Source organism: Canis lupus, chromosome X, assembly GCF_003254725.2.
Source record: "Canis lupus dingo isolate Sandy chromosome X, ASM325472v2, whole genome shotgun sequence".
Classification (NCBI taxonomy): domain Eukaryota; kingdom Metazoa; phylum Chordata; class Mammalia; order Carnivora; family Canidae; genus Canis; species Canis lupus.
In genome coordinates, this window is record NC_064281.1 from 91146694 (window position 1) to 91159323 (window position 12630).

Sequence of the window (12630 nt, forward strand, 5' to 3'; positions counted from 1 at the left end):
CTGAGCCAAAGGCAGATGCTTCGCTAGTCACCCAGGAGCTCCACAGCTTACTGTTTCAGTAAATATATTTCAATGAAGAAGAGATTTGATTTGAAGAAAAGCATGAAGCATATTATAGTGCAGAAGATACGCCAGAGCTTGGCATACAGCTTGGAGCTTGTATTGTGAATTAAGTTGAGTTTGGAAAACACTGCTAAACAGAGAATCAGGAGTTGGGATCCCTGGATTTGAACCTGGTTCTACTACTAGAGGTAGACAGCTGAATTTCATCAAGCCTTTGCATCTGTTTCTTCATGTACAAAGTTGAAATGGTGTTTTCCTTGTCTACTTGGCAGGTTGTGGTAAGACACAGGTAGAATGGACATTGAAAGTATTTTCTGAAGTTTTGCCACAAAGTGATCTGCAAGTGAAACGACAAAAAAAAAATCAGAAATAGGGCAGCCCGAGTGGCCCAGTGGTTTAGCGCTGCCTTCCGCCCAGGGCCTGATCCTGGAGACCCCGGATCCAGTCCCATGTCGGGCTCCCTGCATGGAGCCTGCTTCTCCTTCTGCCTGTGTCTCTGCCTCTCTCTCTTTGTGTCTCTCATGAATAAAGAAATAAATTCTTTAAAAAAATCAGAAATATTACTAGCCAGTTATTTCAAGAGAGCATCCAAATCCATGAATGAGAACTTTCAAAGGCAAACAGTTTGGGTTTTTTTTTTTTTTTCCTTTATGGTAAAAACTGAGTAGGTTCCAAATTTAGGTTGACGGTTTTCCTGTTACTGCTTAACGAGAAGGCTAAAACATATGCTTGCTTCCCTCCAGATTGTAGAAAAGCCTTTGCCTTTTGCTGAGCGCTGCCACAGAACTGTGTGGAAGTACCCCGTGGGACGTGCTATTATTTGACTGGTTATAGAGTACTGTTGGCTGTAACGCAGTTTTCTTGCATTAGGAGAAAGCACCTTCCCTGGCCAGCCAGAGCGCAAAACTGGTGGGAGGGAGGCACGGCGAACCTGGGAGAGAAACCCCTTTTTGTGTGTGAGGGAAGCTTTATCGAGGGAAACCCCGCACGTCTAATAATCACATGGGAAAGCTGAAGAGCCAAGTCAGACCAGGGATGTGTTTGCAACCGCAGGGCAGAGCCACCATGAAATCCTGGTAATTCTCGGTGTCCAAGGTTTTCCTCCTCTCTAATGCCCAGAGAGTTACCACTGAATCTTCCTGGAAGAGAAACTTAGGGTGTGGTTCTTTGGGTCTGACTCCTAATGGAGCCTCTCTGCTCCACTTCCAGTGTGAATTATGCTTTAATGCCTGTGAGGCTGGGGCCTGGAGGCAGCTGGGTGGGGCAGGGTCTGTTCTTCCTCTTTTTCTTCTTGAGAGCAGGAAGCCTGCTTCCGGGGTCCAGGTCTGCTGTTAGGGTAAGCTTTCCGGGACCCGGAACAGCTGCCCCAGCTCTTTGTACAACTGAGCCACCCCTGACCAAGGGTATAGGAGTGAAGACCCAGAATGCTTAGTCGGGTCAGCTTTAAATGAAAAGTGAAACCTCGTTTTCTAGGACATGAATATATGGCCTTCAAAACAGGGAGAGCAGTAGGCTTCATCTGTAGAAGGCTTATATTTTACTGTATGTTTATTTTTTATTATTTTTATATTTTTTAAAGATTTTATTTATGAGAGAGAGAGAGACAGGCAGAGGGAGAAGCAGGCTCCACGCAGGGAGCCCGATGTGGGACTCGATCCTGGGTCTCCAGGATCAGGCCTTGGGCTGAAGGCGGAGCTAAACCTCTGAGCCACCTGGGCTGCCCTCTACTGTATGTTTAAATAAGTGATTCGTTTGGACATATGCTTTTTCCATATTCATTTGACCAACTACGTTAGGAAGCCAAAGGAAGATTTTTTTTTTCTTTTTCAGAGTTACTTGGAGCAGGCACTTGGGAAATTATTGTACAGAGAGATTAGCAGATGCTAATTCAACAGGTTAAACATTGAAATTTGAGGACTGTTTTTGCAATCTGTATTGAAAGGATAGTTGGCACCAAAAGCAAGACTTGGAAATCATTTTCAGTACCTAAGGCTTGCCTCCTTAGATGGGGCTTTATTCACTTGTCTGGAAATTGATCAGACTCTGAATGTCAGATGCAAAGAGGTAGTCAGTTTCCTTTCATTTGGGTCCCTGGAAACATGGTAGATAGAGGACAAGGGGATCTAATTTTACTATCAGAAAACCTCTGAGTTCCCCAAATAAGAATTGTTTCTCCTGTTTGAACTCATTTTGTACTAGTATTCACAGACATGATAGGGGACGATCAGTTAGATTTGATCTTACAGGCCTACAAATTCAAATTTAAGACTTGAAGTATATCTTCATTAGGATCTTTCCCTGCCCCCAAGTTTATTGAGATAAAATTTCAAAAGAAAATTGTATGTATTTAAAGTGTACACTGTGATAATTTTTTGTGATAATTTAATGTATGTTTACATTGTGAAATGACTACCACAGTCAAGTTGATGAACACATTGATCTCCTTGCAGACTTTTTTATTTTTGATGAGAATGCTTAAGATCTATCATCTTCAGTAAATTTCAAGTGCACAGTACAGAATTAGTAATTATAGTCACCATGTCGTGCATTAGATCTCTGGAACTTATCTTATAAGTGAAGTTTTTGCCTTTTGACCCATTTCTCCCTATTTCTCTCATCTCCCAGCCCCAGCAAGCACCACTCTACTTTTTTTCTTTTTAGATTTCATGTATAAATGATACCATACAGTATTTTTTTTTCTCAGAAGAGTATAATGAAAACCCAGATACTCATCACCCATCTTCAGCTTCAACAATTATCAAGTCTTTGTCCTCCTTTCTGGCCCTACCCCAATGGGAGTTTTTTTTTTAATAAAAGTATAATTGACACACAACATTATATGAGTTTCAGGTATACAACATAGTGTCTGACATTTATATAAGTTATGAAATGCTCATCATGATAAGTGTAGATAACATCTGTTATTAAACAAAGTTATTACGGTGGCATTAACTGTATTCCCTGTGCTGTAGTGTTCATGCACATGACTTATTTTATAACTCAAGATACCTCTTAATCCCCTTCACCTGTTTCACCCATCCCCCCACCTTTCTCCTCCGTGGCAACCCCCAGTTTGTTCTCTGTATTTATGAATCTGTTTCCATTTTGTTTTGTTTTTTAGGTTGCACATATGAGTGACATCGTATGGTATTTGTCTCTGTCTGACTTGTTTCAATTAGCAGAATACACTCTAGATACATCCATGTTGGGGCAAGTGGCAAGATTTAATTCTTTTTTAAATAGCTGAGTAATATTCTTCCGTGTGTGTGTGTGTGTGTGTGAGAGAGAGAGAGAGAGAAAGAGAGAGAGAGAGAGAGAGAGATCTTCTTTATCCATGATACCATGTAGTTTTTGTCTTTCTTTGACTTATTTCACTCATAATGCCCTCCAGGTTCATCCATGTTGTTGCAAATGGCAGGATGTCCTTTCTCATGGCTGAATAATATTTCAGCATATGTATATACCACATTTTCTTTATTCATCTGTGGACACTTAAGTTGTTTCTATATCTTGGCTATTGTGAATAACATTGCTATAAATATGGGAGTGCAGGTATCTCTTTGAGATACTGATTTTGTCTTCTTTGGATATATACCCAGAAGAAGGATTGCTGGATCATATGGTAGTTCCATTTTTAATTTCACGAGGAGCTTCCATATTGGTTTTTTTAGGGTCTTTTAGATTTGTTGAATGCTGGTGTTTATTGGTTAGAGAGGTTCCGTTTTTCTAAGTAATCTTAGAGTGAGACTCTGAGATGCTTTTCAGATATAGAGCTCTGGGATATAGCTGTGACTTAATTGTGAGCCATGTATAAAAACTGTTATCATTTATAGCAGCATTATCTACAATAGCCCAATTATGGAAGCAGGCCAAGTGTCCATTGACTGATGAATGGATAAAAAAGATGGAGTATATATACACAATGGAATATTACTCAGCCATCAAAAAGAATGAAATCTTGCTATTTGTAATGATATGGATGGAGCTAGAGAGCATTTTACTTTATTTAAGTAAAATAAGTCAACCAGAGAAAGACAAATATCACATGCTTTCATTCATATGTGGAATTTAAGAAACAAAACAATTGAGCTAAGGGGGAAAAAAGAGAGACGCAAACCAAGACACAGACTCTTAACTATAGAGAGCACACTGATGGTCACTAGAGGGGAGGGTGGTGGGAGGATGCGGGGGTAATAGGGGATGTGGAGGAAGGAGGGTACTGGTCATGATGAGCACAGGGTGACAAGGAAGTGTTGAATCACTGTATTGTACACCTGAAGCTAATATTACATCATATGTTAACCAACTGGATTTGAAATAAAAACTTAAAAAAAAACTGTTCTCAAAGGATTGTGTGGAGACAGTGTACTGGAGACTGCCTCAAGTACTGTGTATACTGTATGACTCCAATTCTATTGTGATACCAAGTTTCAGCGTATCTTCTATTTAAGTTTTCTTTATGTTGTTTTTTTAAATAAAATTTTTAAGTAATTTTAATCTGATTTGGCAAAACACTGTTATTAGAAATCCTTAATCTATCGCCACCTTGGTTTGGAATAGTATGTTGAGACGTAGCTCTGGTTCAATCTGAGTATCTCAGCGTTTATTCAGCAGTTCATGATTGGATACCTGCTACGTGCCAGGTACTGCTCTAGGTGCTGGAGTGATAACAGTGAACAAGTAAAGGGAAAGCTCTGCCCTCAGATAGGCAGAGAGGTAAAGTAGATGGTCTATCTATCACATGGTGATAAGCTCAGTGAAGAAAAAAAGGTTAGGAAGGTAGGTGGTGGGATCCTATTCCATGTTCAGTGTCTTGCATATTAGTATCTTTGTGTAGTTCTGAGGGGAGGAAAGGCTGGATGTGGTAGAGAAAGCAGGGTTGTCATAGTCTCAGACCCAGGTTTGAATTCTAGCTCGGAAGGCAGACCAGTTACTTAGTATGAGTCGAATGCAGAGTCTCCTCATCTGTCAAATGGTGACAAAGATTAAGCCTTTTCTATTTATTTATCTGTGCATGCTCTACTGACTGAGCCAGCCAGGAACCCCAGGTCAAGCCTATTTCATAGGGTGGTTATGAGTATTACATGAGAAAATATATATAGAGAAAGCACTTGGCACAGTGTCTGGCATATAAAAAGGGCTTGGTAAATGTTCAGTCTTGTTACTCTTATTAATAAATCACGTCCTGGATTTCTCAGACACTGACCCTGCCTCTTGTAACCTTAGCCTTGGGCTAGGGCTCTATTATTAGTGGCCAGGTCAGGGATGTGCCAAGCCTGACAGGGGTCCACTGATTTTGCCACCTAGAACCTCACCCATTTACACCCTGCCCAGTGGATCAAGTACCTTCAAGACCCATACTTGCCCTAGCTATGCCTGTACCAGGCACACGAATGTCGATACTTTCTCTGCTTCAGTTACCCAGTGCATAGAGCCAATTCTATAAAAATCAGCTGACAGGCTTCCAACTATACCACTTTTTGTTTTACCTTACAGTTTTGGAAGGCACATGGAAAAGCAGAGTACAGTGCTAACTCTTCAGAACTCTTGGCTTTAGCAGAGAGATCCGTGTGTGTATCTATATATGTTTGGTGTCTGCGTGTCTAGTTATGGAGTATTTTTCTCTTAAGTGTCCCAATGCTTACTACTGTCAACAGTTCCTTCTTTAGTGAAATAAGGTATCTTTAGCACATGGAGAGGAATTTATGTCTTATGAGTTTGACCATATTAACTTTGTTGTTTTTTTCTCTTATGAAGGAAAAGACCAAAATTGTTGAGCCCTTGGACTATGAGAATGTTATCACCCAAAGGAAAACCCAGATTTACAGCGACCCCCTCAGAGACCTCCTTATGTTTCCAATGGAAGATATATCTGTGAGTTCACAAGCACTTCTTTAAAGGAAAACACTCACACTTTCCAGGCTAGTTTTTACGGCAAGAATGTTCCCTGTCTTCTAGATCTCAGTGATAAGTCGTCAGCGCAGAACAGTGCAGTCCACCGTACCAGAGGATGCTGAGAAAAGGGCCCAAAGTCTGTTTGTCAAAGAGGTAAGACCCTCAGAGGCCGCAGAGGAACATTTTACATTAAAAAAATATTCTTCCTTTGGACCAAAGGGGAAATAAAATTACCATAATAACTTAGCAGACCTACATAATAAGTCTAGATGACGTGGTGGAGAGGAGACAGCTTAACTACTGTGACAAATAGCATGGGTTCCTAGTTTTTCTCTTTTGGATTTTAATACTCTGAACATGGAGTCAGAGTGTTCCAAAGTGTGTATGAATTGCGATTTTTTGCTGCCAGTTGGTTTAGGGAGACCATGTTATTCCTCAAAGGAAGATCCCAGTACCAACATTTTCCGAGTGATTTTTAACAGTCTGTCAGCTTACTTGACCAGACTTTAAGAAACTGGATATATGTATACTTGTTTGGTGTTTCAAATGAAAGATTCTTGTTTTCTTTCAGTGTATTAAAACCTATAGCACAGATTGGCATGTGGTAAACTACAAGTATGAAGACTTCTCTGGGGACTTTCGAATGTTGCCATGGTAAGTGGAGAATTCAAGGGAAACCTTCAAGAGGAGAGTTATTCAACATTACATTTTACCTTTTGCTAACTACTTACGAAGCTTCTCAGTTATAGTTTATAATAAAGCAAACCCTGAAGTAACCAGCATGTTTGGTAAATGTATTTTGGACAATTGAATATGTTTTCACTTTGCTCATTGAAATTCTTTCCAACATGTATGAGTTTGCTTTTTGGTTTTGATACATCTGTATTGACCATAAAATCACCTTCTCATAGTTCTAGATAATGTAGTGAGCACTTTCTAGTGGTGTCAATGAAAATGCTAGAAGTGGGGGATGCTTAGATGGGTCAGGCGGTTAAGCATCTGACTTTGGCTCAGGTCATGATCTCATGGTGCTGGGATCAAGCCCTGTGTCCCCGGCTCCCAGCTTGACAGGGAGTCTGCTTGTCCCTCTACCCCTACCCCACTCATGCGTGCATGTGTGTGTGCTCTCTCTTTCTCTCTCTAATAGATAAATAAAATCTTCTTTAAAAAAGAAAATACTAAAAGGTACATGGTTCAGTTCGATGACCCCAGACACCCCTTGACTCACTGCCATGAGTACACTGGCCCAGGAACTAATTCAAATCTTATCTGTTGAGGTTCAAATGTTATTTCTGCCACTTACCATCTGGATGACCTTGGGCCAGTCACTCAATCTCTTTGAGCCTTCCTGTTCTCCATTTCCTCATCTATAGTACTACTCATAGGCTATCATCTGGGAAATGTTTTCGAGAAATAAGACATTGTGTAGCTTCTTGTAGTGTTCAAAAATACCTTCCTAGAGGAGAAAACAGTCCTAAAGATGTCCTTTAAAATTGAATCCCAAGATGGATGACCAAGCCAAGTTCATACAGCAAATGGATGGGAGAGCCAGAATTACACGGTGTTGCTTTCTCTTTTGGGGAAAGATACGTTCCTGCCACCACCGAGAGTCCTGGTATACATTCTTTGGTAATTCTGCCCTCCCTGCTGAAGTATCTGGGCTCAGTTGTAGCTTTGCAACTGGCCGCACATGTGGGAGTCCTTACAGAAAAGGTAATGTAGGTTTACTCAGGGGAAAATCTGACTTTAGAAAGGAAAGAATAATTTATCCTCCTCATGTCTTGGCATTTTCTTGGTTGTAAAAGAATTCTACTCATCTTGCTTGCATTTATGTATGTATGTCTGTTCTCTTCAATATCTGAGATAATTCTCTTGCATTTTCAGCAAATCTCTGCGACCAGAAAAGATTCCCAGTCATGTCTTTGAGATTGACGAGGACTGTGAGAAAGACGAGGTAAAAGTGGGGGCCACTGCATGGGCATCCTCAAGGTCGTGTCTGCTGACAGATTTCCTTAAGATGAGGGACAGAATTGTTTTTTAATGATCCGTGGCCAGCTTTCAAGCTAACGAATGTTTTGAAAAATTTTTAAGGATTGTTGCATTTCCAAATGGAGTTTAGGAAAAATCAAGCGAAATGGGCTATGATTTATATATAAACATGTTTTCCCACCTGTGGGGCATACTTCTGGAGTTGGTTTTCTTGGTGCTGGGCATGTGGCATGGTGATTCATCTGGACCCTCCTGCCTATTAGATCCCTCTTGGGACAGATGGCCCGGGTATCTGTGACATTTTGAGAGACAGTCTGTTTACTTAATGCAGAAGACTTGCCCAGGAGACTGCCCATAGGATTCAGTAAATATTGAGTACCTACTGTGTGCATGGCACAGAGCCTCTCTTTCCCTAGTTATCAATTTCAGGTTTCCTCAGGCATCCTTGTGGGGGCAAGGGGACCTTATGCTTTAATTAGATAATGGGGCAGGGCCTAGTTCATGAACCCCAAAAGTTTGATTAGATGGCTGGCTGTTTGACTGATGGATTTTGCCCTATTTCAGGATTCCTCTTCGCTATGTTCTCAGAAGGGTGGTGTGATAAAACAAGGCTGGTTGCATAAGGCAAATGTAAATAGCACCATCACGGTTACCATGAAGGTAAGAAGGAGTTATTATTTCATCCTTTTAAGGATATTGTCATGAGGAGCCTGTCTGGAAAAAATATTTCTTTTAAAAAAATGTTTACAGGGGTACCTAGGTGGCTCAGCTGGTTAAGCATCTGCCTTTGGCTCAGGTCATGATCTTGGGGTCCTGGGATCAAGTCCCATGTCAGTCTCCCTGCTCAGCAGTGAGTCTGCTTCTCCCTCTCCCTCTGCGCCCCACCCCCACTCATTCCCTCTCTCTCCCTCAAATAAATAAATAAATAAATAATCTTAAAAAAATTTACAGTGAGTCCTAGCCAAAAAAAAATCCTTATTAACAGGATTTTCACAGATGTATAGGATTTAAAAAATCTGCAACCTCAGGATAAATTGAGAAGTGTAACTTTTTAAAGAAACATAATTTTTCTGAATCAGGAAGTTTAAAAAGGGGGCTGTCATTCAAATATACTTCAATTAAAAATTTTAAAAACGTTCAAAAAGGAGGCTGTCAGTTGAATGAGGAGAATGGCATTGAAACAAAAGGGCATTACAGGTTCTTATGGGGAAATGAATGTAATGAATAGAAGGAGAGGGTAATCCATTTATTTAACAAATATTAATTAGGTGCCTATTACATGCTGGTCACTGGGGCAATCTGTGGATGTCGAAGAAGCCAGGTCCCTGGCTTTCAGTGGTTTCATCTCCAGACTGGATAAGAGACATACCAAATTTACTACTATACAAAGCAGTACCTTAGTGCTGTCAGAGAATTACAGAATTTGTAGTTTGGCCAACATAGTGGGTTTGTGTATGGGGTTTGTAGGAGATAAAGGTGGAAACAGAGAGAGGGAGAAAATTGTGCAGTGTCTCATATGCCTTGGGCATGAAGTTGACTTTTGTTCCAGAGACTGCGAAGAGCCATTACAATTCAAAGGTGAAACTAAAAAGCTACTTGAAGATTCCGAGCAGAAAAGCAAAATATTCTCATACCAAATATAACTGTTCTTTCAGATACTCAATATAAGATCATGTGGCTTTCCAAGGATGATTCACACTTCCATTAAGTATTGAAGGTCATTCTGTCTTTCAGGGAGCCTGCAAGCAGAAACCATGGGTGTCTACCAAGAGAACACTCCAGTTTTATCTTAATTTAATATTTTGCCTGCTGCTTTCTATTTAGTGACTATGTCCGGTTCTCACTTTCATTTTCAAATCCTGAAAATAATGAATCCAAGTTGGAGGATGCTTCTTGCATGTCTCCTGTACCTAACCATGGGCCTTAGCACACGGCCATGAATTGATTTGTTAAAGACTTAATATGTGCCAGACACCATACTGAGTATTTTTTTATTTGGTATCTCCTTTAGTCCTTGTGGCAGCCCTATGATAGAGGGGTCCTATTTTTATTCTTCATTTACAGACATGGAAGGTGAGGCACAAAGAAACTTAATGGTTAACCCAAGGTCACTCAGCCCCGAAGTCAGAAATGGGATTTGAACGTAGGCAGGCTGATGCCCGAGCCAGTACTCTTCACCAGCAGGCCATTAGTGCTGACTAGCCGAGTGAGGGAGACTCGAGTCTTTATTATAAGTTTCCTATCAGAATTGTCAGGTTCAGAAACGCATGTGCGAAGACTAATTCTGTGTGGATTGCCAGAAAGTGGTACTATGGCTTTGAGTCCACTCCTAGCATCCTCAAAATATTGAAGTATTTTATCCATACTGATGCTGTGGCCCAACATTAACATAATGTATGGAGATCTGGATGCCTACCACAAGACATTGGGGAATTAAGGTCTTTACAAAACAATTCACCAGGGGATTCTTTTCCATAGTGAATTACCCTAATGCCTATAAAGTAGAATTTGCCTTACAAATACAACTTTTTTGGAGCCCATATACATTATAAATCAAAATGCAGCTGCCTGTAAAAGGTACATGCTTTTGGGATGCCCGGGTGGCTCAGCGGTTGAGCAGTTGAGCGTCTGCTTCAGCTCAGGGCGTGATACTGGGGACCCGGGATCGAGTTCCATGTTGTTGGGCTTCCTGCATGGAGCCTGCTTCTCCCTCTGCCTGTGTCTCTGCCTCTCTCTCTCTGGGAGTCTCTCATGAATAAGTAAATAAAATCTTTTAAAAAAGTACATGCTTTAAAAAAAAAAAGTACATGCTTTTAATTTGCCTCCATAATTTGTGAAACAGACTGGTCGATGCAGTGGGCAGAATAATGGCCCCTCAAAGATGGCTGCGTCCTCACCCCCAGAAACTAAATGATTCCTTGCATGGCAAAGAAGAGTTAAGATTGCTAATCAGCACGCTGGGAGAGTAGCCTGGATTATCCAGCTGGGCTCAGTGTCGTCACAGGGTCCTTGTAAATGGGAGAAAGGGGCAGAGGAGGAGAGTCCGGGAAGGAGGAGGGAGGGCTGGAGCAGGGCCAGGGAGAGATGCTTCAGTTGCCGGCTTTGAGGAAGGCAGCAGAAGGAGCCACTGGCCCGGAAATGCAGGCAGCCTCTGGAAGCGGGAAAAGACAAGGAAATGGCTTCTCTTCTAGAGATTCTAGAAAGGAACACAGCTCTGCTACACCCTGGATTTTATTTTATTTTATTTTTTTTACACCCTGGATTTTAGCCCAGGGGACCCACGTTGGACTTCTGATCTGGAGAAACCGTGAGATGGTACATTTTGTTTTAAGCCAGTAAGTTTATGGTAATTTGTTCCAATGACTGTAGAAAACGAATTCAGTCAAGTAGTCAAAGATTAACTGTTTAGCTTAGGCATTGTCTGTCCCCAAGGTTGCAAACTTCATCACTCAACGGGGGCCCAGGCAGGAGCTATAGATTCATGGAGTGGTTGGTGGGGTCTGAGGCAACTTGGTGACCACATGGCCTGGCTGAAGGGGACAGCTGCTGCCTGGCTCCAGCTAATTGTCACTCTGCTGCTGCTGAGCTAGGCTCTTTGCGTTGCCTCTTTTCATCCCTAGCTGTTCATGTTTTGGTTTCTTTTCTTTTCTTTTCTTTTCTTTTCTTTTCTTTTCTTTTCTTTTCTTTTCTTCTTTCGATATAATTCAAATAGCATGAAAACGCTTCTTTGTAGAACTTCTGAACAGTAGGCAAAGAAAGGGAAAGGAAGAATAAATCAAAGTGATCATATATGATACGCAACTCTTGAAAAAAAAAAACACACCAAATAGGGAATAATGTGACATCGCCCATAATGAGATTTGGGAATTGTGCCTGGTCCTGGATTTCATTTATCCTCTAGCCATCCTCCATTAGGGATTATGGCTCTCCAGTTTGCATTTCTGAGAGAGGAAGCTGCATCCTACACTCTTCCGATTTTACTTCCTATGATAGAGCAGTAGTATTATATTTCAGGACTAATCACAGCTAGAATGGGCATGAGAGGAAGAAGGTTCAGCCAGACACATTTCAAGGTGTCTGAGGGGTTTTGCCAAGATATATACATTTTTGTCCTGTAGGAATTGTGTTTTACCTATTATTTAGTTCAGCATGGTGGAAGTTGGTTGAAAGCTGCAGTGTTCACTGTGCCATCTCTGTGTAAACAGAGGGCGTGTGAACATATGGAGAAGGGGCATGGCAGGGGAGCGTGTTGGGTGTGGGTAGCAGTAATGGCCCAGCCTGGAACTTGGATCGAGGGCCTTAGTGGGTGCAGGCCTATGAACTGTGGCGCACTGGGGGACTCAGGCTTGCACCCTTAGGTGGCAGATCATACATATTCTTCCTCCTGCAGGCCTGGAACTGATGCAGCCATAGGAGAGAGTCTAAATCTAAAGGTGAGGTGAGGGATCCCTGGGTGGTACAGCGGTTTGGCGCCTGCCTTTAGCCCAGGGCGCGATCCTGGAGACCCGGGATCGAATCCCACGTTGGGCTCCTGGTGCATGGAGCCTGCTTCTCCCTCTGCCTGTGTCTCTGCCTCTCTCTCTCTCTCTCTGTGTGACTATCATAAATAAATTAAAAAAATTAAAAAAAAATAAAGGTGAGGTGAGCAGCTGACCCAGCTCTTGGAGAGCTGGCGAAGGGCTG

General features: G+C 41.6%; 1 protein-coding gene across 6 annotated transcripts in view; it reads left to right on the forward strand.

Annotated features, from left to right (window-relative positions):
• DOCK11 (dedicator of cytokinesis 11) overlaps positions 1 to 12630 on the forward strand; it is a 189785-nt gene that overhangs the window by 42552 nt on the left and 134603 nt on the right. For all 6 annotated transcript variants that reach the window (XR_007409530.1, XR_003129495.3, XM_025431298.3 and 3 more), the window contains exons 2-6: positions 5821 to 5937; positions 6022 to 6111; positions 6530 to 6612; positions 7843 to 7912; positions 8512 to 8607. Coding sequence is in view for 4 of the 6 variants with exons in the window: in XM_025431298.3 (XP_025287083.1) it covers positions 5821 to 5937; positions 6022 to 6111; positions 6530 to 6612; positions 7843 to 7912; positions 8512 to 8607 (456 nt within the window). In the remaining 2 variants the exon portion in view is untranslated. The remainder of the gene's footprint in view (positions 1 to 5820; positions 5938 to 6021; positions 6112 to 6529; positions 6613 to 7842; positions 7913 to 8511; positions 8608 to 12630) is intronic.